At 39.3% G+C, this 27037-nt stretch overlaps 1 protein-coding gene and 2 long non-coding RNA genes across 8 annotated transcripts in view; 1 reads left to right on the forward strand and 2 right to left on the reverse strand.

Annotated features, from left to right (window-relative positions):
* The window catches only part of Elk (Eag-like K[+] channel), a 73800-nt gene extending 47404 nt beyond the window's left edge, over positions 1-26396 (forward strand). Inside the window, exons 3-16 of one of the 6 annotated variants that reach the window (XM_043414771.1) lie at positions 3314-3547; positions 6942-7064; positions 8058-8185; positions 10167-10395; positions 13234-13397; positions 16138-16351; positions 16903-17094; positions 17828-18027; positions 18175-18424; positions 19211-19479; positions 19697-19854; positions 19941-20112; positions 21148-21541; positions 22310-26396. In XM_043414771.1, coding sequence (XP_043270706.1) covers positions 3314-3547; positions 6942-7064; positions 8058-8185; positions 10167-10395; positions 13234-13397; positions 16138-16351; positions 16903-17094; positions 17828-18027; positions 18175-18424; positions 19211-19479; positions 19697-19854; positions 19941-20112; positions 21148-21541; positions 22310-22524 — 2942 coding nt within the window. In that variant the 3' untranslated portion in view covers positions 22525-26396. The remainder of the gene's footprint in view (positions 1-3313; positions 3548-6941; positions 7065-8057; positions 8186-10166; positions 10396-13233; positions 13398-16137; positions 16352-16902; positions 17095-17827; positions 18028-18174; positions 18425-19210; positions 19480-19696; positions 19855-19940; positions 20113-21147; positions 21542-22309) is intronic. The other 5 variants (XM_043414775.1, XM_043414772.1, XM_043414773.1 and 2 more) reach the window with 5 other exon arrangements.
* Positions 9656-10169, reverse strand: LOC122408168 (uncharacterized). Its single transcript, XR_006260383.1, has 2 exons — positions 10089-10169; positions 9656-9974 (listed from the first exon to the last, which is right to left on the reverse strand). It is a non-coding gene; the product is annotated as an uncharacterized lncRNA (long non-coding RNA).
* On the reverse strand, positions 10361-26975 carry LOC122408165 (uncharacterized). The gene is made up of 3 exons (XR_006260380.1): positions 26443-26975; positions 19921-20123; positions 10361-10475 (listed from the first exon to the last, which is right to left on the reverse strand). It is a non-coding gene; the product is annotated as an uncharacterized lncRNA (long non-coding RNA).
* Positions 26976-27037: the final 62 nt, after the last annotated feature.

The following is a 27037-nucleotide window of genomic DNA, read 5'->3' on the forward strand; positions in this document are numbered from 1 at the left end:
CAGAAACTTGCAAAGACTTATTATAGTTTAATAGACCGTGAGTAAATGAAACATTATGTCAGTTCGACGTGGAAAATGGGGATCCTGTGCGATAAGTAACGCGAAACGTGCAGGATCATGAAAATGTGACAACCTCATTTTCCTCTGTTCCAATATCTCTGAAATTCTGCACAATCATTAATAAATTAAACGGTGTGAGTGACGACCTTTTCTGGCAACTTTGCACAAATATTAACGATACTTTGAAGATACTTTTGTTTGCTGCTAATGAATTAATGAATATTCGAATATATTTTACAAAAGTTTCAATCCGAGTCGAAAGATCTTTCCTCTCAGACGCCGAATTATGTTTCGTTTTTTTCTTCTTCCCTGCTCCCTGTCGACCCACGCCGTTCTACGGCTTTCCTTCACAAAATTCACCCCAAGAACGAAACTCCAAAGTCGTTTCTTCCCTTTGTGAAGTTATGTGAGGTAATGAGATAAATTCATGAGATCTAAATCGCCGGATTTTTTGACAACTCCAATTTCTTTGAGAAGCCCATGGGAAAAGTCGTAAGACGACTGAAATAGAGAACGAAAGTTGAAAACTTCTTTCGGAAATACTCCGTTATTTACTGTTGTGAATAAATTGTTACTATATTCAGATCCACGTGTGTGAATCGACGAAAAAATCGCAATGTTTTAAAACATTCTCGAAAAAGATGTTTGACGTGAACGTGAAAACGTAAAACTGACGAATGAAATTTGGGGTTCGGTCAGTGATGGATCCCCGATTAATTGTACAATGACTTGTCATTTCTTTCGCCAAAATATATAAATCGGCGAAATATTTAAAGTGACCCCCATAAAATACGAACCTTCGAGCATGATCTACCTTAACTGATTATTTGGCATGAAACAAACGCCTCCGAACGAGAAAGATTGAACCTGCAATGACGTTCGTAATAAAAAACAATGAAAATCAGCCTCCATTGGGATCGTAAATTCGAAAGTTTCTGATTACTTCGAGTTTCTCCAAAGAATTATGTACCTCTGAAAATGGAAGAAAGTTTAAAAAAACGGTTGATGAAAAACAGCGAGAAGATAAGACGGGAGTAGTTATTGCGTATTCTCAAAGGGTTCGGGAGCTCCCGCAAGCATTTAGTGCGAGTCCTGCTGATTGAGTTCCTAATTATGACACGAAACTTTTGAACCCACTTCGTCAAGCCGCAATCCCTCGGCTCAATCTTTCTGTCGAGACTTTATTCAAGTACTTTCCGTAGTACCATACGATTAGATGGCCCAATAAACAAAAAAGTTCTGCAGCAGACATAAAAAAAAGTTTGGAACGCCTGAACGGCCGAAGCATCTCGGAGGCTACCGAATCCATCCCTGCTCACGTTATCCAATTTGGCGAGAAGCCTTCGGTATCAATAATAAAGTAATTCCCCTCGTTCGGATATAAGCTCCAATTCTTCCTCTACTTCCTGTCATAACCCTCATCGTGTTCGTCGCTGCGCCCAAGTTTCACGGAGATTGGACTGAAAGTGAGGGAAAAAAACGTCTGCCAGCAATAGCTCCTTCAATGCTCCTCGCTTATTCATTTCGATGATCCTTAAGGTCTTCGAACACGTTAGAAGATTGAATTCGATGGGAGTTTTAGTGTGCAGTTCTATATTGGAAATGACACTCGAATGGAAAGGAATCGCCAAGTCTCCGTGGGTTTTCGATTGCGACATTCCTGTAGCGACTGATTAAAAGACCAATCCGAGGCAAACGATTTTCTACCGTTCTGTCAATATTGAAATGAAATTGTCATCTTCCTGAAAGAATTCAGTGATTCGAAGCACTTTTTCTGTGGAAATCTGACGAATCGACAGCTTTCGGAGAATTTTTCAAAAAAATTCACTAAAAATGATCGATTATGAATGAAAATGAAAAAAAAAAAAAAAAATACAAATAGAATTTACTGCCTTATTAATCATTCAGACAATTAATCAAACGCGGCCAGTTTATCTCGTTTTTCCAAAAAATAAAACCCGAAGGCTGACTCTTACAAATGGTTTTTCTCCTCGTCTCTCGGCTCTAAGCAGTAGCTAATTGGCTCGACCAATCACCGACGTAATATCTAATTTATTTTCAGCCATTTTTCTCATCGGAGGTTCGCGCGTACGTGTTGGCCGTACTAGCAGCTCCGTAAATCGATATCGCGCCTGAACTTCGGATAATATCAAAGGGCTACGAATTTGCTCCTTTTTTTCGTGCCTCTTTAATACTTTTCGAGCGAACGCAGCGTTCGAATTGAATTTCACGGTCTACGTGAAATAAAACACATCAGTGAACTGCATAATACGATTGCTGGGGAAAATAAAATTATTTTAAAAATAGTACACACCCGGTAACAGAGCGTCTCGGTGAGGCGAAGCTTGCTACTATCGAACGTCCGATCCCCGCCGGTCTACTACGAAAATTAGGTTAAAGCGATTGCACGTACCAGCGCTTGAGTGATAATTAGATTTCAAAGATCCTGCCGATTACACTTTTACTTAACAATGACTTTTTTCATTGTTGTTGGATTATTCGAATTCATGAGCCTTCTCAAATGATTTTCCGCCGGAATACACGTTTTCAGAATTTTCCATAATTTTACTTTCGTGGCGAATCATTCTTAAGGAAGTTGAGGCTGTACAGTCATTTTTTTTACCCAAAAGTTATGACCTGTACCTTTCAAAAGTTAGGCCAGTTTACAGTTTGGCAATGTTGCATACACTTTAAAGAAAAGTTGGGGAAAAAAGACGAAAAACTAGTGAAAGCTCAATCGAAAACACGAACGGTGACGATCCTAGCCTCAAAAGACTGCACGGGAAACAGATTATTATTAATATAATCTCAGCAAATCTCCTAATAAATCTGAAAAAAATTGACATTATTCAGCAAGCCTTGCTCATGTTGCCCAAAAAATTTCATATTTTTAGCATTATTTTTAACGGAGATATCACTGACTGAATGTGTCTTGACTTCCATAAGATTACATGTTATTTGGCCCAAATTGTTATTGATTTTTCTCAGCAACAACGCTCCTAAACTGTCTGAGAATTTAACTGATTTTTTTTTACACTTCACTTTATAAGATGCAATCGGTTTAAAAGCGACGACATCATTTTCATTCTAATGCCTCAACTTCCTTAAGGAAACCTTCGAAGTTCCCGAAAGGTGTGCCGAAAAATCGCAAAGGCGAGGGAAAAAGTTGAAAGTTTTTCCGATTCGCACCTTCACCCTTGAAATTTGAGACTCCGAGAAAAAAATGTTGATTTCTATTCTTATTTTTTCACAGACAGCAACTTTGTGTTGGGAAATGCGCAAGTCCCGACGCTCTACCCGATCGTCTACTGCTCGGACGGGTTTTGCGAGCTGACAGGACATCCGCGGGCCCAAATAATGCAAAAGGGTTGCGCCTGCAAATTTCTTTACGGACCGGAAACTACGGAAGAGGATAAAGCGAAGATATCCAAGAGTCTCGAGAGCAAAACCGAATTGAAGCACGAGGTCGTGTTTTACAAGAAGGACGGTAAGCTTCGAATAATTAATTCATATTTTTTCATTGAAATAGTCGTAGTCCAATTACAAAAATTATCAAAAAAAGAAGGAAAAACAACGAGCTGCTTCGTGATGAAAAAGCATTTGACCCACTTTCCGTCGACTTTGAGCAAACCAGTTATTTCAATCGCGAACTCTCGTATGTATTTTTATGATTTCTTCATTCTTGGACTCTGCTGAGCCAGTTTTCGATAACGAGTCTCTAAACAATTGTATCCACTACATTCGGCTGCAGAGCGCAGAACGCGAATAACTTTCTCGCAATTGTTTTCGCGAGCAGCAAGAAACTTTGATCGTCAACGAGCATAATTTGCGTTCCCGCAAATTATAATTGCCACTCTCATTCTTACGCTTATTTTTCATTTCGTGATACTCAAACGTTCTGTCGGACGAAACTACGAAAAGGAGTGAACTTTCAGGGTTGGTGGAGCGTCAATAAATAATTTTTGCTTTCATCGGATGAGACGTCCGAAAGCTGGCAGTTCCTTTTTCCCCATAAAATAAGAGGTTTCAGTCCGGGAGAATTCCGATAAAATTCAGAAGGCTTTTTGAAAAAGAAAAGGCTCGTTGGAAACCAGAAAGAATCCAACCGATTCCAATACGATGGAAATTAATTCAGTTTTTTTTACCAACAAAGTTTCAAGCCCCCGGGCCAGGTTCGCGTTGATTGATATTGCACAAACAATTTTTCTCCCCCCCCCCCCCCCCAATTTATCACTGAACGAAGTGAATCGGGTGAGCATATTCGACGAATAAATGGCACAGTGGAAACAAGCGAAAACCCGGGCGTGTAATCAGAGAAAAAGTCAGGCGGGTCTGATGCTGCGAATTGGAAGTAAACTGGCACGAAAAAGCGTCGGGGAAAAGCGCAGGCAAACTGCAAGAAACGCATACATGGCATTTTGACGTTCCGGGCGCGTTCCATATCCTTGTTTGGGCAAATCCATATTTCGAGAAAATCTCGTTAACTGGTACAGACATCGAGTGCGGATCGATCGATGCGAAATTGAAAGGTACGCTCTCCGAAGAGAGGGAGGAGAGTCGGACAGCAGGGAAGTTCCTTACGGTAGAATGCTTCCACACCGAAATATCGCAGGCCCGTGAGAGAAGCTTACACACTTTTTGTGTGCTCTTTACAGATGTACTACATCAAGCGGTATGAAGCATCTCAGAGTATTATCCGTCCGTCTTTTCCAATATTTCTTCTCGATTCGCAGGAGAAAAAAGCGGTGCCTTTGAAAACCGATGAAATCAGCAAAAACCGAAAGCTCCAATGCGAATCTTTTTACAGAGGGTAAAATATTCTCGATCAAAAAGCATCGCGAACCAGTGAAAAAGTCACGGAAACGTAGTAATTCGCGCAATACCCACGTAAACAAACTAGATTCGTTTTTTGGGAAAATTGGCATAATTCCGACTGCCTAACCGAAATTTATTATTAACGAACCGCCATAAGTGATGAAATTACAATTTTCCATGTTTACTCTTTGATATCTTGTTTACGATTTCCGATGTAAATTTTAACTGATGCATCGAAAAAATTGCTAGATATTTAGCAAAAAACAACACTCCGTTAATTCGGATTTGCCCCGAAACTCTGAGGTAGTTCCGGACGGTCCGTGGGCTAAATCTAGATCGCATTAGAAATTGCTACAAATGTCGCAAACAAATTCTCGACTCGTACTTTCGCGTATGCAACTTTGAGAGTCCACATTTTACACTCGATTCACATAATCCAGTCTTCGGGTGGTGAATCTTCATATTTTTCAAAAGAAAAATAACTTTTTGTTTTCACATCGTCCACTGCTTTATCTATGCATTCAATATCATAAGTTGGTGTTTTCTTTCATGTGTATTTACGAGGTATGTGAAATTTGTAAAAATCAATTGATATGGGGTTGGAGCAGAGCGTCCGGAATTCCTCCATAAAGCTGTTCGGAATTACCCCAAACTTTGAAATTTCACGAGTTAATTAACTGTTGAAAAACGGTGAGAAAAGCCAAATTTATTTTCTCAATAACATTGAAGCCGTTTATCCTGTATTTTTATCAATTCATTTTAAAGGCAAAGATTGCATCGAGATGTAAGAAATTTTACGATCGATCCTACCTCTACGAACAATGTGAGTTTATTAAACATCGATAGGGCTATCGCATGAGTTCAAGTGCGTGAGCGTGGGGGTTTCGAAATATGAAGATATTGCGGTGTCCATACTTCCTCCGCGTCGTGAATCACCCCACTTTTCCCTGGTTAAAGAAAAACGAGAATTGGCTCTGATTAAAAACATGACATCACCTTGTTTTCATTATCCTTTTTCAATGACGTAAGTGCGAGAACAAGTTGAAATCTCGACGAGCCAGCAGCAGCAACAGCCACGAGATTTCCATTGTTTCTCGAGGGACTGTTCAGGCTGTTACAAGTCTACGTGGAAAGCGTGGGTGTACGAAGACGCAAAATGGACATGAAAAAAGTGAAGCGGCACAAGAAAATCGACCGGAAAATACCGGCGGTTCCAACGCGGACAGCCGATTTTCGTCATTCCCTTGTCTCCGCCCACCTTTTTTCTTTTCCGTTTTCCATCGAGTCGCGATGTGAGGCTCTTTGTGTGTACGCGCACACGCGTGGACAAAAGTTTGCTAAAAATATACGTGAACGCGCGCGCGCGCGCGATAATGCGACGAACGAGCAAAGTTCCACTTTGCGAAAAACGACCGCCGAACCAACGTGAATGCAGTTTTGTTCCTCGCGAATTAAAGTGGTTTTCGTCCAATGCGAAACAGTCTGCACTTCCGCTTCACGCCCACACTATCATCAAAAAAGTAGACCGCGACAATACTCAAAACCTCCCAAAACATCTAATCACTAAAAAAAAAAATACTATGACAAAAATTTAAAAAAAAATTCCAGTACTTCTGAGTTACGTCAAAGCCTTGTACAAGGTTTCATTTCAATCCATCCAACCAATTTTTATTTATAAAATAAACAAAAAAAAACCTAAGATTCCAACGTTTACACTGTTCACAGCCCTTAAAAAGCCCTTTGAACGTAGAACCAATCCGACGTTTATCGACAGAGCTTTGCCAATTTTTTTCCACTCATTGAGAGCTCGAAAAATCGGCGCAGGACACGAATAAAATTGTCGAAAAGGAAAATATTAAACTTCAACGACCCGAACTTTTTTTGCTTTCGACTTGAATAAACTAGGATTAAATAACTCGTTTCGATTTTACGTTTACCGAAGCCTGAAACTTCCTTCAGAGAGGATTCCTCATACGAACGTATCGCAATTCTAAAGAAATATTTGCAGGAAGTAGACGAAGAAAATGTGTTTGTATGTGAAAAACGAAGATGATTCGTCGTTTCAGAAACTCCGTTCAACTGCCTGCTCGACATCGTGCCGATAAAAAATGAGAAAGGTGACGTCGTGCTTTTCCTCGCATCCCACAAGGACATTACGAACACGAAGCCCTGTGAGTTTTACGACGGTGGTGAGTGCACGCTTCGCTTCTTTCCCCGGATACACGCTTTTTCTCTCTTTCTCGCTCTCCCTCTCTTTCTTACTCTTTTCCATCCACGTCTATATTTCTCGATCACAAATAAAAGGCAGCCCAACTCCTATCAGAATTGATCTGTACAGCAATGTAGTTCATCGGAGATAATCCGTACGAAATCTACGTCCGTAAATATCGAACGCATTTCATCTAATTCTGCGCGAGCCACCGCTGCTTGATAGCGGGTCTCATCCGCCGGCGGCGGTGGCACGAACGACCAATCATTTATTTTCTTCCGAAGAACCGAATAACTGGAAGGTTCAGCCTGCTGTTAGGGATGGCTCACGGTGTGCAAGGGGAAGAAATCGAAGAAAATTACCGCGTAGCAGAAACCGTGTGATAATAACGAAAGGATTTTCCAAGTTTTTCGCACGACGTAGCTATCCGCGGTGGAGGTCGATAAATGAATTTCTCTTCTCGAAGTACCGAAATTACGGAAGATGAAAGATTGAGCCTCTGCGCGACCTTGAGATCTTGTGCGTTTTACGTTTTTTTCCATTTTTTCCATCGAATCGAATATTTTTAAGAATAAACGCAGTTTCTGCCGATCTACTGCGAATATCGCGATCACTGAGACGAAAGATTCAGTCGCTTTTGTACTGGACCCAAATGGACGAGGCTGCTGATGAAAGGATCTGCTGATTTCCGGTATTTTAGTACAAGACGAAAAGCGCGTGGCTCACAGAGGCCCAAAAACGTTACGAACCTTTTGAAACTTCCTGCTTGCACACAGTGAGCTCGTCACCGATCCCGGCCAACGAGTAGTGCAGTCGCATCAGTATTTTATATCGCGTGCCCGCCGCCCGCGATGAAGACGTTATCGAGCTTGTCTTTGCATCGCCGTATCGAGCTTGTCTTCGTCGTAAAAGACGAGCGAAGCCAAGTGCAAGATAAACTAAAAGAATACTTGAGGCATCGATTGATTTCTAGATGCAAATGGCGATCCCGATCCGGAAGCACCACCTGCAAATTATGGTAGAAGAAGAAGTCGCGCCGTCCTTTACACACTGTCGGGTCACTACAAGCAAGACCGTAAACACAAACTTAGCCTCAACAAGGTGAGTCTCGATGACGATGTTGTTATAGTTGATTTTACTCTAATTTTCATGAAATTTCTCCAACCCTTTATTCCATCCCATTCGTAGTCTTATTCCCAAATTTTTGAGGATTTCTTCGTGTAGAAAAAAAATAGCAAGAATTATTGTGCCCCCATAGTGTTAATCGCCCATTTTTAAGCTTTTTTACCAAAAACGTTATAATTTTCGTGTCAAATGAAAATTTCTTAATTGCTTATTTTACGGTTGAGCGTAGTAAAATTCCAAGAGCTCGAATAATACGAGAGTATCGCCGATCCGCCGAAATGTTTGAAAATTTACTGTGGTACATGGCAGAATTTCATTCGAGTTTTTATTAAATAGTAGTATAGATAGTAGTTTTTACTGAAATTTTCTCCCCGTGTTCAATCGAATATATAAAGCGATGGAATCTCGCGGTGTTGAATTAACCGGAAGTTGGACAATAACAAGATCGAATAGTTTGCGATGGAAATGGCAATACAATCGGAAATTCTGAGCGCCTCGTACATTCATGTAAAATAATATCGAGCGATTAGATATTAATCGTAAAATCGGCGCGTGCTCCATAATTAAATTCGATGTGCGAACAGAAAGTGAAGTCCGACGTGAAGAAGACGAAAATGGAATCGGATCGAAAGTATACGCGAGAATCGGGCTGGTAGTTTTAGCAGAGAAATTAAATTTGGTCGGAGGTTCGTGTATAACCATTAAGCTGTCATAATCGGCAGCGGGAAGGATGTAGGAAAATGCGAAGGTTTCACTACGAGAGGATAGGAGGACGTGTGTGGTTGACACGAGAAGAGAAGCGAGCATGAGAGATCGCGGGCGAACTCACGAGGAGTAAAACATCGAATTTCACGCGAGGGTAGAGTCGTGCCGGCGGCTTAACCCGATGGCAAACTAAAATAATTCATTTAGCAAGTGGAACGTCCTGTGTCGAGTTATATTCAGGGCGCATCTATACCACGAACGTGCCGAGGCAGCGGACGACGTCGAGCTCGTAAAGCGCACGGGGAAATCGTATGTAAAGACTTATTGCAGGAAAAATAGAGAGGAAGCAAGAGCATAAAGAAAGAGGGAGGGGCGAGAAGAATTGACCGTTGAAATGTGAAGGGATCGACAGCAGCCCATGAATATTAACGTCAGTGCAATTCAGCTGCCCAAAAGTTCAATTATTCAAGCGTCAATTGCAGCATTTCCCAGTGAACTCCTCCTGCTTCCAATGTATTAAACAAGTTGGACGCTCGCGAATCGCGCACACGGACGAATACCTGTGTGCAAGTATTCCATAAATAGAACAGAGCTGTTGGATAATTTTGCATCAAATTGCTGTGCGAATTCGGTCAGGTGAGCGAATAATTCATCGGGATTCAGCGATCCTACGTGCGCGGATAAATGTCGGAATAATTCATGGAAAAATTGGATGTTTCGAGTTTCGTTAGCAAATCAGCATTGATCTGTTCATATTTATTTGATTTTGTCAAATTATTGGCAATACAGTTGGGCATGGACCGAAATAATTAGCATATGAAAACATGATGAAACAAAAATAGGGTCGGTATGGAACGACTAATTAGTTTGCACGATGCAGCTTAATTAGACGTGCGTTTCCCCACAAACTTAATTAACAACGGAGCCAGTATTTCGGTGAAGAACTTTTGAAATTATGTGTGACGTCTCTTCGCCTACGTGAAACAATGATAACAATAATAGTCAGGATTCACACAACGAAAAGTTGTTTCGTCGTGGCGGTACGAAAGTAGGAAAATGGCTGTAATTAAAAAACTTGATTGTTCATGCATTCCTCGTCGTTGGAATATTTGGCTAAACATAATTTTGCCGCAACGCGGTATGGCTTTGCAGCGCAACAAAAAAAAACTCATACGCTCGTGTTTTTCGTTTAACGGAGAATATTTTCAAGCGAAAAACTCTTTAATCTCGTTTTTTATGATTCCCTTTGCAGCCACTTCTCCATTCCACCGATGCACCGTTGCCAGAGTACAAAACTTCGGCAGTCGAAAGGTCCCAGTTTATATTGAGTCATTACGGTGGTTTCAAATCGTGCTGGGACTGGCTCATTTTAATAGCCACTTTCTACGTCGCTGTCGTCGTACCTTACAATGCCAGTTTTATTAACACCGACAGACCAACGATGGTCAGTGACGTTGTTGTCGAAGGCCTATTCATTTTCGGTGAGTTACAACTCCGGAAAAAGTCTTTTCTAGTCAATTTCCTATTTATTCCACGGAAAGTCCTCGAGGCTAGAATTTTTCTGAAAAAAAATGTATTTACAATTTTTTCATTTCATCGTGTCGAAGTGTATGAAAACATTACTTATAAATTATGCATTAATATGCTAAGCCGAATTATTTGAATTTAAGTAATATTCGTTCGTACCTGTTACAAATAATTTTCCATTAATTCGAGAGCTCGTTAAGCAGTCTATTTATTTTCTCAAGGTTGCATCTCATCTCCGAAAGATTAGAGTGCTCGAAGCAACAAGTCAAACGTGCCGGAGGCTAAATCGAATAATTGGAAACGAAAACCCTCCTCCTGAGCTGATTTGCGATTTAAATATTCAAGCGCACGACGGAAAAGGCTCACCTCGAAGAGGCTCGATTCCTCCTTCGGAGCCTTTAACATTAATTATTATTTGGGACGAATGGAAATAACGAATGAAGGGAATGAGCGCGACAATAAAAAAAAGTCATTAAGGCAACAGAAGCCTGCAGATCAATGGAAATCCTTTTCCTCCTGATTTTAGGATATTTCTTATCACAAAAGTGAAAAAAAAAGAAAAAAAAAAAAGGAAAAATAAATCGTGTCATTGTGATGCAAAAAAATCTAGTTCGCCCACGCAGAGTGTGGCTCAAATCGATTTTACAATCAAGCTACGTGAACAAATGTAAATGAAGATAAATGAACAAAGAAATGGCGTGATGAAAGGGCCACTCTGTAACCGGGAAAACGTGTAACCCGGCGCGATGTGGAAAACCGAGGAGAATGAGGAAAACAAACAAAAACAATGTGCAACGGGAACAGAGCTGACCGTATCGCGAGAGCATCGGTTCCCGCTGTATATTTTGTTTCGAGTCGTTTGTTCAAAAAGCTTCCAATCAGTTAAGAGGTCGATTGAATGGGACGCCCCGAACTGTGCTTTCTATTAAATAAACCGATGAAGCTCATCAACCGCTGCGCTCCTAAAAATGAGAAGAAGAGCAAGAGAGAGAGAGAGAGAAAGAGTTGAAAACTTTCTCGAATCGGCGGAATTCTCGTTCTGCGCGTCCCCGTGGTTCCCCACCAATCACGAGAAGCCTTCATCAAGTTTTCAACAGTCTCTCGCTGCTGCTTCAGTGAATCTTTTCTTCGGTTTACAGTGATTGCGGCTCGCGGCTTTAGATCTCGTTATCCGCGTATTAAAAATAACAATGCTCTCTTTGCCCCTTAACAAATCGTTTCTTGATTGCTCCGATTTGATCGGTTCTCCTTCCACCTCGTTGTCCATTTTAATAGCGATTCTCACCTCGTTGAATTCCGATGAGATTTTTTCGCCTTGGACACTTCACTTGAAATCAATCTCTCAATGAGAGGGCAAAATTATATTCGAAATTGCGATCTACAGACTCGCAATTTTTCCCTTGAAAAAATCATTCGGCTCACTGAGAGCCCGAATCTGGTTTTCTATTCGTACAAATCCTGGGCTCCTCAGTGGAAAAGTCCAGAAAAATGAGGCGATACAAACCGCTCGGGCTCCATGAAACCGAGCAATTCGTACGGCCATTTTCTTCATATACCAAGAATCATGCTCCTCGTCAATTCTCATTTTCGTGCCCAGTTTTCTCCTCGTCCCACATGTCTCGACGAACATAAATTCGGATATTTATGCGAATCCATCAAAAAGCTGCGTCAGCAACACATCGGTAAAATGGGACGGTGGATTTGAAATAATTATAAAGCCGCCATCTTCCGGTCCTTCTCCCGAGCCATCCAGTTATAAAGAGCACAATTGCGCATGGAAATTGTCCACGTTAAAAGCAGTCGAAAATATCATTTTTCAAAGAAGAGTGAAAAATATTTTTCGACAACCTCCGCGTTCCCCATTGTTGTGAATTTTTTCATTTTTCTCATGATCGTAGTTTTTCTCTCTCTCGTAAAAAATGGTGAAATTATCGTATTTATTATTGTCGTCCATTATTACATGTGCAATCGAGTTTTCCATCGCCATTGTTGTTGTTTCAATAGAATACGAATGTACATAGAGAAATGTCGTCGAACCGAGAAATTTTCTGCCCCCTCTTTCTTCCCTCGTTCCACATCCTTTTGTAAATAGGGTATGGAAACGCTGCTGTACACGTTCACCTACATTCTTGATTTCGAAAGTCTAGAAACACGAAATGTACACCGATCTTTTGTGTTTACAAATGAGATGAAAAATATAACTCCGGCAGATTAGGGAAGCGAGATGAAAACGTCGTAACAAGAGATTACAAGAAAAATCTGAGCGTCGCCTCGGTTCGAGCCTTTTTGTAAATTAAACCGGACTGAATTCGGTGCGGAGGAAGCGAGAATTCTCGTGAAATTTTATATCCTTTCTGGTCTCTCGTACTATTTTGCAGCTTTTATCGAAACTTGACAAATTTCTCGACAAAAATTTTCTGAAAATTCCGCAAAAAACTTCAACACATACGTTCGGGGGAAAAAATACGAAAAATTTGAGAATTTAAAAATTGTAAACGAAATTTTCGAAGAAATTTAATTGCACTCGTGCCACACCCGATGCTGTCTTTTTGTGGGGAAAAACCCTTCGGAATTCCCATTTCCAATGGAAACTTTATTTACCGCGAGTAAAGACGAATCGTAAGGGAAAAAATATCCGTTCAATTTGTTTCCCAAGTCATTGAACTATTGGGTGAAGCAAAGCCGCAATAGTAGAATATACGCGGAGGACGCGAGGCGACGAGCGTAATTTAACTTTTTTAATGAAAAATTATTTTTCCGAGTCTTCTAATCTACGTTTGTCTCTTCCACAGATATAATTCTCAACTTTAGAACTACTTACGTAAGTCGAAAAGGCAAACTAGTAATCAAGGGTAAAAGTATAGCAATCAACTACGTCAAAACATGGTTCTTCGTGGATTTACTCGCGGCTTTGCCTTTCGATCTTCTCTACGCTTCGGACGTTTACAGCGGCGAGGTTAGTACGAAAAAACGAATGTACGTATCGAGAAGAAGGTGTAAATATAAAAAAGAAGAGCACGGAAATTCCGAAGCCACCGCGCAATCATCGAAACCAATTATTAGAGGCTTTTATTTCAAAAATCAATATGACGCTAAACTTGTGCACGTACATTTGCATTTCTCAAAGCCAGCATTTTATCTCGAATCAAATTCTTTTCCTCTCCGACCCACGACGCACATTTGAATTTCCTCATCGTCACTCAACGGAAATCTCAACGAGATTCAATCGAAAAAAAAAAACATAACAGAACGAAAAAATAATTTGTCTCGAAGAGATCGAAGAAAAGGTATCCGCGTGTGAATAGAAGCTCGTTTGCTCGGAGGATACACGGATCCGATAATACGATGTAGGAAGCGACGCGATATGATTGCGTAAGAAGGAGACGAATGAGACGTCGGGACGAGAACGACCTGCTCCTGTTTTCCGGTTTAACGTCGTTCAACCTACACGAGAATAGGATGAAAATACGTTGCTCAGTGGACCAATCACTACTTTCCACCTCTAAAATCGTACTCGAGACCGCCTGCTGTAATATCCATTGGCCTGGAGCGATAGACTCAACATTATATGCATATGTATCGCGAATATTTGCAATCATTTCTATTGTTGAGCCTGTGAAACGAAACCATCTCAACAAATTATTCCCATATTCTTTTTTCGGTGATGAACGCGATCAACATTTCATTTGAATTTACATTAAATTCGGCTTTTCTTATTCGTTGGAAATGAATTATAAATTACACATGGATAACGTGCCAATTATTTCGTTTCCTGGTGCACGGAGAGACTTTTATAGCAAAAATTACTGTTTTTATGCTAACGTCGGACCACATCGATATTATAATAATAATCGCTACGGAGTGTGTCAAATCTTGCAAAAGTTTGGGGAACTATTACCACAGTTCGTAGTAAATAACGCGCTGTACTCTATCAAAAATAAACACCGAGCGAATTTTGATCAAAAACATAGTAAATAATGAAATGATTTGATGAAAATTCAGGAGATAACATAGCAGTCGTTTTTCTGTGCTATACGAAAAATTGCATAGTTTCGTATTGTCCCTTTTACCGCACTGAATATTGCTCTATAACAACGTAGTAAAATTTCGAGCAATTTGTCCAGTTCGATTCACCAATTTTTAACATTTCGCCAAAGACACGAGTGCGACATTCGGATATCGATACATCGCTCGATGTAAAAATGTCGCACACCTAAATTTAGCCTGTCGTAAATAGTAAAATTTGAGAGAACTGTTTTCGGCATCAAAATTGCTATGCACTTTGATGAAATGTAATAGAATGGCGATATAGAACAGCGCTGCTACAAAACGTGGCTAATTTTTGTAACAAATTCATCCGAAATATTCGTACAAAAGTCTCTCCGTGTATGGCTTCAATGTTTTGCAACTCGACATAAATCTCATAAAAGTCAGCCATCTTTTGAGAACAAAGCACTTTAAACAAAACGAGTTAATTATCATGAAACTTATCGTTCCATGAAAGCTCGCATATACGTGATGTTGAATAGGGTATTTTACAGAGTGTATAAAAATATATAAAAATGCATGTTTATAATAGATTTCGTAAAAAGTAAACGAGAAACGTCAATATTTATTAATAAAAATGCAATCTCAATTTTATAACGCTTTTCAAGTGTGTCTAAAACGCCATCCACTGTATTGGATTCCACGTTGACGTCACTTCAATAATAATAAACAATCTAGATTTTTCTCTCGTAGGCTCTGAGCTATTTTGAAATTTTACAAGTTATTATCACATTTGTGGACTTTTATCATTTATTTTATTAAAACCGCATCGTGGAAAACGGTTTTGGGAAAGCAGAAAGTATACAGATCTACCAATGATAAATACATTGATGGTGGCGATGGATCCACAATTTTTGTGGAGTTTTTACACTTTTATTATTGCATGAAGATATTAATGAGTGACGTCACAAACCGGAAATTCAAAATCATAAATAAAAAATAGTTTTTAAGACAGACTTTTCGGTTTTATAAAATTAAAATTAAAATTCTACTGGCTCATTACGATCTGAGGATGAATTTAAAACAATTTTCAAAAAAAGGTGTACGATACCCTATCACTAACGTTGTGAAATCACAATTCGAAGAAAATAGTGTTGCAATTTTATGCAGAAAAATGAGGAAACTTAGTCAACGTGAAGAGAAACAAAAGTGCATGATGATTCATCGATGAATATTGTTTTTAAATGATCGGTTGATCCATTTTTTCATTGTAACGAACGAAAATCAACGTTTGAAAAGTTCAGAAGATGGCTGGCTCGTTGGTGCGGAGATTTTAGTCTAGTTGCAAAGCTCCGAAAATCCGAATCGATCAAATTTTTGGCTGTTAAACTTGCGTAATTTTTTGCTCAACCGTTTACGCTCATGATTCGTGGCTATTGCATTATGAAATCTTGCTTCGCGAAACGAATATCGAACGTTGTGCTTTGAATTTTTATTTAAATTGTGATTTAGATATAGAATTTGATACCGTTGAAAGTAAGATGATAATTTGTTCGAACGAAAACCTGAAATTTGAAGTAACAATGAAATTCGAGACTAGAAAATTGGATTTAATTCGATCGAATCGTTCCCCTCGTTGGAGAGAGAACGATTCATTTGAATTAAACGTTCGTAAACGATGAATGAAATGTCCGGAAACTTTTCATCAGGAATCCGGTCACAGTCACATTCATTTGGTCAAACTAACGAGATTGCTGAGGCTCGCGAGGCTTTTACAAAAAATGGACAGGTATTCGCAATACAGCGCAATGATTCTGACTCTTCTGATGCTCTCGTTTACTCTCGTCGCTCATTGGCTCGCGTGCGTTTGGTACGTTATCGCCGAAAAGGAGAGAATTCGTAACGACAAAGATTGGGATCTTGGTAAGCATTTAAAAACGTTATTTATCGTATAAGAATGAAATAAAAATGGCCGGGACTAGAGCCGTCATTGATAAAGGGAAATAAAAAGATGAAAATCCATCGAGATATTGAAGAACGCGATGACGAAACTACTGCGAAGTCTCCTTCGTTACTCAAGTAGCCATAAATTTAATATCAACTTTTACGAAGAGCTTGAGAGAGCTTCGAAATACCACGAAATAGCAAGTTTCTCGAATGCATTTCGGCACATTTATATTTGTATATACGCGCGTAAATATGTATGAGAAGTGACACGTAAAAAGAGGTCGCCTGTTGCACGTTTCCTTGCCCGAATTCACATGCAAGTATCGAAAGATTGTCGCCTCAGCACAAGTTCATTTTAACGTGAAAAATGTGAAATTCACAAGGAGATTCTTCCGCAAACTCCTTCGCGAAAAGACGGTTGAGGTTTTAGAATATTCAGCATCAATCTGGGGCGTGATTTTCGGGCGTTTATCGAATCCTACATTTTCTCCTGTGATAATCGTAAGATTTTTGTCTTTTGAATTTTGATTTCGAAATAGGGTGGATTCATACGCTCGCCGATCGCCTCAAAATCCCTGTACAAAACGTCACCCACACCGAGAGCTACATAACCGCGTTGTACTTCACTTGTAGCAGCCTAACTTCCGTGGGCTTTGGCAACGTTTCCGCTAACACTACGCCCGAAAAAATATTCTCGATTTGCACCATGCTCATCGGCGGTACGTAATTTTTATCGATCTTACCAATTCCTGCGTCCATTTTGTTCGTCAAATAAATTGCTCAACCGAGTCGTGGAAATTTTTGTAAATTCGTGGAAAATTCTTGCTGCCAGAGGATTTTCTTACGACTAGTGACATTTTTTATTCGCCTGCGCGGAATGCTTTTTAGTCGTTTCACCGAATTGAAAGTTGGATCCGCATATGCGAAGGTAAAAATTGTCAAAAATCCAAGCGCGCATTTATGAATAGCAGAAATCTTGTTGATCGGTGGTTCCTATACGCTCGAGAAAAAAATGTGGAGATGTTGGTGCTCCAGTTTTTACACGTCATTTCAACGCACCTTTATGTTCAAACTCAAATATTTTAATCGCACAATAAATATTATCCGTGTGTATACCTAATTAAGTCGGGAAAATGGCCTGTCGAGTGTAAACTCGAGTTCTGGAGTCCATAAAGAGTTCAGCTTTGAAGATAAAAACTGATGTTAAAGAATCGAGATAAATTGAGCAACCATCTAATAAGATTTTTCTTCCGTTCGTGTATATAAATTATTGAAAAAACATTTTCATCGGAAGTTTTGAATTTGGTTGACAACACTGCAGATTTTTCGCTTCGACGAACAGCTTATCCCAGCATGAAAAAATCCACTTCTCTTATTTGGTGATATATTCAATGGATTCGATCGAACTGAATAATTCGTTTTATCGAAAACTTTTTTCTTTCTATCTTGCAGCTCTGATGCACGCCGTTGTTTTCGGTAACGTGACAGCGATAATTCAGCGCATGTACTCACGAAAATCTCTTTACCAAACTAAATGGCGCGATCTCAAAGACTTTCTCGCACTTCATCAAATCCCTGACAAGTTGAAGCAGCGCATGCAAGATTATTTCCAAACGACATGGTCGTTGAATCACGGGATCGATATTCACGAGGTAAAGTGAAGAAAATTCGTAAATAAAACCTCCCCGAAATGTTCGTACTATTTTGCATACTCTTGTTATTATTACCGATTTTACGGAATAATTGCAAACATTTTTTCATGCCTCCGAAAATAATGACGCCTCGCCGAGAAATTTTAGACGCTCAAGGAGTTTCCCGAGGAGCTCAGGGGCGACGTATCGATGCACCTTCATCGCGAGATCCTCAGTTTGCCCATATTCGAGACCTCCTCGCAAGGCTGCCTCAAACTACTCTCTCTCCACATTCGTAGCAATTTTTGTGCCCCCGAAGAATATCTCATTAGAAAGGGCGACGCTCTTTCTTACATCTATTATCTCTGCAACGGATCCATGGAGGTCGAGCAAAACAATATGGTCGTCGCGATTCTGGGTAATTTATCACAAATCATCAATAAATTCATCACTTATTAAGGTAGTTCGTGGACGAAACGATTTTCTTAAAAAAAGTCATCAAATTTGCACAGAATTTAAATTTGTAGTAGACTGACGCGAATTTCAAATTTTAAAGGGTTCGTCTTATTGGTTATTTAAATAAACGTGTGTGTGTGTGAAGGTGTGGGAAAAAATTCGAGACGATTGTCTTACTATTATACAAATATATTAAGTTAAAGATTGAACGAAATTGGTAATGAGCACGCGTAAAACCTCACATTTGCTTATTTTGGCATTTTGTTTCATCTTGGCTTGGCCAATTCCTGTCACAGCTTTCTGTCTTTTTATTAATACTTTTTTTCTCGATCTCTTTCCCTTTGTGCTCTCTGATGCGATTTTTTGCATAAAAAATTATAGTATTTTCGCCAGGGACGAATGAAATTTTGGGTTCTGTCAGTGACGGATCCCCGAGCAACAAATGGCTTGTAATTTCATTCGTCAAAAGATAAGTTGAAAAAATGTATTCACAATTTCGAATAAACAACTCTGACATTAATTTAAAATGATTATATCTTTAATTAGGGAGTAAAAATCGATGCAATTTAGACACCCATAAAATCCGATTCTTCGGTCATGACGCTCGCTCAACTCGACGCTTCTATCGCTCCGTATCGCAGCTGCATGAAAAATATCCGCATTTCCGCTTTGAAAAGTGCTTTGGAATTTTTTTTTTCCAATGTCCATAATCAAAATTTCAATAATAAAGTTTTATTCCCTCGAATAGGAAAAGGTGACTTGGTTGGCTGCGACATAACGATGCATCTTCAACACGGATCGAACGGCGGTGGAGGAGGCAGCGGAGGAGGAGGTTCAACCGACGTGGTCGTGAAATCAAGCTGCGACGTTAAGGCCCTTACATACTGTTATTTGAAATGCATTAATATGCAAGGTCTCGTCGATGTTCTGCGACTGTATCCGGAGTATCAGGAACGATTTGCTCGAGACATTATCCACGATCTCACGTACAATCTCCGAGAAGGTTACGAAGCTGAGGTAACGAAATATTTGCACGCGAGATAAGAAAACCCCTTAAGCCCATGGTGAAGCTGGTGATACCAATTGAAATTTCGTAGCTGTAAATTCTAACGTGGCGACTAATCAAGCTCGAAGAACTGACGAAAAAAAATCTTCTTTTTCCTTATCTTCGAATGTTTCAATGAAAAAGTGCAAATTTTATTTTTTCTTTTGTTCTCGCAATAACGTCGAGCAGCAAGTTTCCGATATGAATGGAATACAATCGTTGACTCTGCCGTCAATAAGCGAGGACGACGAGAACGTACCGGAAGAGGGAGAAACTTCGCCCCTTTCGCCACCCAACCGATCGCCGTTGCACGCAGCGACGACTAGTCCGAGACACGCGAAATTCAGGTACGACCCCACCCTCCGATCGATCAACTCGCAACTAAAATGTGCGCGATTATCTTCAGGACTTACTTTTCGTTGCTCATTCGCAGAGACGATCACCGAGAGGGCAGGAGAATTGGCAGGAGCGTTCTCATGAGAGGAAGGTCCGCTCAAATCATGGCTCAAGAATCGATCGACGATCAAACGCGCATCGGTTCCGCCGAGAGACTCGAACCTCAAATTCCCACGATACATCCGGACATCGCGACTCTCAGTTACGAGGTACATCGACCCTCGAAACATAAAAAAAAACAAAGTTCTTTCGATCAATTACGATTTCGTATAGAAAAACTCGAAAAGCCTCAGACGCAAAAAGTTTTCTGATCCCAAAATATTGAGACAAGCTTCTCAACTCAATGGAAAGCTTTAAGGTAGTTCATGCACGAAACGATTTTCTTAAGAAAGCCTTGAAATTTACAGAATTTTAATTTGTAGTCGACTGACACGCATTTCAAATTTTAAAGGGTTCGTTTTATTAATTATTTAGATAAACGTGCTTAAATATGAAGAAAAACACACGAGGGCGTGCGTAAAAAATTGTTTGTCTTTCCATATAACGGATTCTTACGAAGTTTATGAAAAACGTACACCATAACAATTGCGTATATAACGAAGGTTTGGGAAAAAATTCGAGACGACTGTCTTACCAGTAATAAAAATATATTAAGTTAAAGATTGAAAGAAATTGGTAATGAGCACTCGTACAACCTCACATTTACTTATTTCAGCATTTTGTTTCTTCTTGGCCTGGCCCATTCCTGTCACAGCTTTCCGTCTTTTTATTAATACTTTTTTCTATATTCATTTCCCTTTGTGTTTACACTTTGGGCTCTCTAATGGGATTTTTTGCATAAAAAATTATAATATTTTGGCCAGGGACGAATGAAATTTTGGGTTCTGTCAGTGATGGATCCCCGCCTAATAAATGGCTTGTAATTTCATTCGTCAAAAGATAAGTTGAAAAAATGTATTCACAGTTTCGAATAAACAACTCTGACATTAATTTAAAGTGATAATGTATTTAATTGGGGAGTAAAAATCGATGCAATTTAGACACTCATAAAATACGATCCTTCGTTCATGATCTAGCTTAAAAAAATTCCAATTTCACACATTCAACGAGCTGAGAATAAAATCGTCGAACCGATCAAGACAAAATAATCGAGTTTTGAAAGAAAACACGATAAAAAATCGTTCCGTTATCGAAAATAGAAAATCGTACAGTCCGATCAAGTCGTTCATGCCTTTTGTTGACAGATGCGAAACGCCATCGAAGCCCTACAAATATTGGTGCGTTCGCCACAAAGCAATCCGAATTTGCCGACCCCTTCCGGTCGCGGGAGTCACAACGGTCTGGCAAGATGTTCGTCCCATCCACCGGACGCACTCTTCTGGAATCCACCGGAAAAAATGCTCGAAGCATCGACCCAGACGGATTGGCCGGTCGATTTATTCGAGGTCTGGGTACGTTCCAATCCTCACCACGTACTCCAGATCCTCGGTATCGATCCGGACAGTCTTCAGGTACCACAGCCACCGTCGCCTACGCCCTCGCCATCGTCCCCGCCGCCACCGCCGTACGAGCCGCTCTCATCAATCGAGGTGGGAACGCCGCCTCAGTCACCGCTTCAATCTCATTCCGACACACCAGGTGCATAAACCTTTCATTTTTTCCATGCTATCCTACTTTCTTCCTCTGTTCCCCAATGGAAAATCAGCCTCGTTCGATTTTCATCATCTTCGAACGATCTTTTTCCACCAATTTCAGTTCGCTTCTCATTCTTCTCCAATTCACTCAAGTTTTTATCAATTTTTATCGAATTTTTGTTTTTTCCGGACCCAGGAAGCTTTCGTGGTTTAGTGGGTGATTCTTAACGAAGAATTTTGTCGGACTTTCGGAATACTGATCCCAATCGAGCTCTCTTTTTGGTATTTCAAACTTTTTTTCAAACCCCGAAGTTTTGTCTTTGTTTCGGATTCAAAGATTCTTCCAATTACTGGAATTTTTTCATTTTTTAGAATATTTCGATTCACTACTTTATTGTTTTCGCTGAGGGCCTCAGCTTTTTTCCTCGTTTGGATTCAGCATTTCTGTGCAACTTTCATTTTGTCAACTTTTGTCCATCCAGTTTCTTCCGAGACTCTGCAGCCGAGGCATAAATCTCTCATTTTTTTCGGCGCTGACTGCTGGTGTCCTCGATTTTCTGATGATAATATTCTTAAATTATTGATGAAAATGCCAATTCCAGTTGTAACTTGACTCGAACATTCCATTTTCCATTGACACAATCGTAAACAGCGAAAAACACATTCCCAAAAATTCTACTTGAAAATGCACTTATCCGAAAATCATTTGCAAGAAAATTTCATATATTTGGCTCCGAATGAAACATGCGAAAACCAAAAAATCGTTTGAAAGGTAAAGCAAGTTACGCGATGTGCAACAGTCGCGAAGAGGGTGTAATGCCCCGAGGCTACGTGGCGCCCTCGTCGTGCTGGGACCCGGAGAGCGATCTGCCGCACAGTTTTAGCGCCGGGGATGCCGACGAGTCGTCATCCTGGTACCAGGCCTTCCACGGGCTCGAGTATCTCCCCAAATCTCGATCCTTCAAATTCGATCACTGCGACAGCTGAGCGAGAAGCGATTCGACTTGACTCATCGAAACAAGCAGCAGCAGCAGCAGCAGCAGCAGCAGAAACCGCCAGGAAATCTAACGGTTCGGGGAAGAGGAAATCGAGCGTTAAAAACGCGTGACTTTCTGTTCTCTTCGAGTCGAATAATAATCGATTGAGGAGAATTTCATTCGTGTGAGAAATTCTCGATGAAACCATGAGAGTGAAGGGAAGGAGAGAATGAAAAAGGATTTACGCGTGCGCCAAGCGCTGAAGCGATTTTCATTTCGTTTTTATATTTCGAGGACAATCTGCGTTGTAATTTCGGGGGCTGAAAGACTCGGGCCAATGCCCATTTTACACTCGAGTCAATCAATTTTATTTCGACTCTCTCCCAACAATGATGAGCTTCGTAAAAAAATGATATTCGTAGGAAAATTATCGAGTTTGAAAAGTCCATGATGAAATATCATTTGTGAAAAGCACTGCCACGATTCACAGGTACGAAATCAACGTCCGAAAGATTAATCCCGTTCGGATCGACCAAGCCCCCGCGATCCTGGTCGAGCCCTCGAAAGCTCTAACGCAAATTAAAAAATCGTCGATTTATTTATCGACGTCGAATCGACTCGGAATATTCTATCTTGAGAATCAAATTTCATATGTTTTTCTCTCATCGTTGCATCTCATTCATTTCAGCCTCGTTCTTTATCTTTTCATCTCTTCGACGAGAAAGATATTGAAAAACACGATTCGAGCATATCGCGGAACAAAAAATATCGAATTTTCATATCAACCTCACTGTGTGTCTCGACTGATCCAGTTTCGGGAACGAAGCCCTTTCGAACGGCTGAACGAGAGGAAGGCATTTCTAATGAATCGGCAGAAAATTAAATGAGTGTCGAACAAATCATATTATCGTGTAATCGGAAAGTATTTTCGTTATTATTAAACACTTGTCACATTCCACATGTGAACCGCTGTGATCAGTTAGATATATCGTCTGACATATAAGTATAAATATATAAATACATATAAATATTTATTCAATAAGAGAATGAACAATACAAATAATTCGTGTACGATCCTCGCTCGTGCGTAATCTTCCTTGAGATTGAATAATAATAAAATCAATAAAAACAAGCGAACCCAAGCATCATTGTGCCCCCGACCGAAGAAAGCAGCGTCAAAAAAATGCTGCGAAAGTGTAGAGAAGAAAGGGAAGGTCTCTTGAGACAAAAGACTTGAAGGGACGTTGCGATTTTTCTCATTTTCGTTTTTCGTTGTTGAGTGGCTGCAAAAAAAGGGCCAAATTCCTTGTGGTTAAAAGCGAGTGAACTCGAGAATTTGGGAAAAAAACGTACGAGCAGCTGTCACTTTTTGAAGAGTCGCTTTGTCCGGGGTGATTCTATTCATTTTTTTCGGATGGTGAACATTTCACATCCGAGTTTTGACCAACTTTCATTCGTTATATTTCGCTGCGGATGCGATATTTTTGATGCAGCTTTTGCTGTTTGTTTATTCAACGACTATTTTTACGACGCGAACGACCGTTGAAAAACAATTTGAAAAATCTGACAAAACTCACTGGTCGATTATCCACTGACGTTCCAATTATTCGTACGAATGAAAAACGCGCCAAGTTCTCCAACGAAACTTCTACGAGTCATTTTTTTCACGTGGGCAGTACCGGCGAACTGAGAAACGATCCCATTTCTTCCTGGCGATTAACGAAGACTAATTCTACTAGGATTGAAGCTTTGTGCCGCAAAAAACACTTTTTTATAATCCATAAAGAAAAAAAAAAAAAAACATGAGAAATTTAGCAACAAGAATCTGAGACGAAAAAATTCGTTAACAAAATCATTTGAAAAACTTGAAATTCGTTCGTTGAACTGATAAACTCCATGAGCTTAAATGGCAAATGAAGAAAATCTAATGAAAAAAAAAAAAAAAGAAAAAAAAATGAATATTATTTCTCCTTAAAAATCGAATAAAAATTATTTCATCGAATCAACGATTTTTCCAATTTTTCGTGCGATACAAGTGATGAGAAAGGAAATCAACGCGTTTGCCAGAAGAAAACGTGAAAAAAGACAGAAAGAAATGCGAAAAAATACGCGATCCAGGAGACAAAACGCGAGATCTCTGTAAATAATGATTGACGAGAAGACAAAAAAGGAAAAAAAAAGAAAACAACACAAAAAATAAGAGAAAAAAGTAATAATAAAAATGTGTGATAAGGCACGGCTTGAGCCATGCACAGTTGTATTTGTTCGACTTCCATTATCGCGAACGTTGAAAGGGCCGGTACGGTATAATGCACGTGGATATTTAAAAAATAGTAGAAAAAAATAAAATGGTGTCTCAGAGAGAAATGTTCGTCGAGTGAGAATGGGAATATCTCTTGAAGGGGAGGATAAAGTTTTATTTTCGAGATACCTAAAAATATTCGTAACATGAAGTAATTCACTGTAAACTTAAACGTGATAAAACGCGAAAAACAAAAAAGCTTCTTCCCAAACACCGAATGACTGGTCGATCGTTGAAAATACATGAAAACGTCCATTTTTGTAAACAACTTTCTAATCGAGCTCACAGTTTCCAAGGTCATTCGAATGTCGCTGAAATTTACTTTCGAAATATTGACAGAACTGATTTGATTGAAATTTTGTACCCTTCGTCCTGGCAATTGAATAATTTTTTTCAGATTTTTCTTCTTTTTCTTTGCAATATTGAAAAAGTCGAGACGTTTTAGTTCGTCAAATTTACGATGGAATGCTTCAAACGTATGAATATATGAAAATATATTTTAACAAGTTAATCATTTCCCGATCTGGCATCGGCGAATGTATAATGTTTCGAAAAAACGTACCGGTCTCGTTCAGTCTTGTTCATCTCGTATCGATGAACAATTGTTTTATAAATATTTCATATATTTTGTTATACTATTTCTATGCTCTCTAAAAAAAAAAAAAAAAAAAAAAAAACAGAAAGGATAAAAAAATAATGATTTCAAAGCTCATTGTAAACACCTGTAACACGAGTTAGAACCTCCACAAATTCCACGACTTTTTACACAGTAGACGCATGAAGAAAAATCAGTAGAATTAGAAAACGAACATTTATTAACGTATGATAAATAATGGATATAAGTAATGTGAGATCGCGAAGCTTACGGAAAAAAGATTAATGTCAATATGCACAAGATCGAGACATACGTCATTTATTTTAAAGAAAGAAAAAAACAAAAAAGTACCTCGGACTCTACTGCTGAGACTATTTTCGTGGATTTGAATCGTGAAATTTCTGATTTTTATTTTCTATCACAAAACTTACGAGAGTGAACCAACACTGGATTGTTAAATATTCAAAAAAATAACATATTTATGAGCGAAGTGTCAATCTTCATGGTATATACGTTGAATAGGTTGTTATTATTATTATTATTATTATTATTATTATTGTTATTATTAAACGTTCATAAGATAATAATTGGACTATCCTTTTGAGCGATGTAATATGCGGCAAAAAATTTCAAAATGTTTCATTGCCAAATGGCATTTTTCTCATTTTTTAAAGTGAATGTTTTCTGAATCTTGGAAAAAAAAGAAAACTGAAAACTTTCGTGTAAAACAAAAATATGAATATGATTCAATGATGCACTTTCGTGACCTTTTTTTTATTGTAAATTTTATCGGTTTGTCAGTCATTGAAATGACACACACACACACACACACACACACCCACACACACACCCACACACACTCTGTAAATATATTATTAATTAAATGGTTATTGTACAGTGTATACTAAATCGATAGTCAATTTACTTCGTTACAATTGTAACCTGTGGATGATTGATAGCTTAATAAAAGCGAAATATCATGAAAGTATGTTTTTATATACACGTTATTTCCCAAAGAAAATCAATCTTACCTCGTCCGTTGTCAATTTTCTTCCGGTCTCAACCATTTCGTTCGAATCTGTCTCTGATGTCGGGACAAATTTTTGCTGTCTTGCTGCAAATGTTTCTTGGTCTACAAGCCGAAGAATCATCGTGGTCGTCTAAATATTTTTTCTTTTCGGAGATCGATAACGGTTGGAAAAAGAACCCTAAATCAGTCCATTACGTGTTTGAGAATAATTATATTTTAATGATTCTAGATATTACACTTGTGGCGGAATCTTGTGGCTGCATGTGAGGCCTGATGAAGCATATATTTTAATAAACGAAAAAGTATTGAAGATTCATATTCCAAAAATAACCTCATAGGTATAAAACATCGTAAATTCAATAAATTCATCCAACGATTCCTCTATGAACATTTCTGCCCACAATTACTAAGAATTGCGTTAAAACGCTCATAGAACTGATATCTTATCGGCCAGGTTTTGTTTATGAAAGAAATTATGTGTTCCCGCAATTTTATAATCATGTTGCCGCTGTCCGCGTAAGCCCGCATCACGCCAGCATGCAAGACACTGCTGCCTATACCTATATAGCAAGAACGGAGCGTGCGCAGAAAAACTT

The sequence above is a fragment of the Venturia canescens genome, chromosome 3 (genome assembly GCF_019457755.1).
Source record: "Venturia canescens isolate UGA chromosome 3, ASM1945775v1, whole genome shotgun sequence".
Classification (NCBI taxonomy): Eukaryota; Metazoa; Arthropoda; class Insecta; order Hymenoptera; family Ichneumonidae; genus Venturia; species Venturia canescens.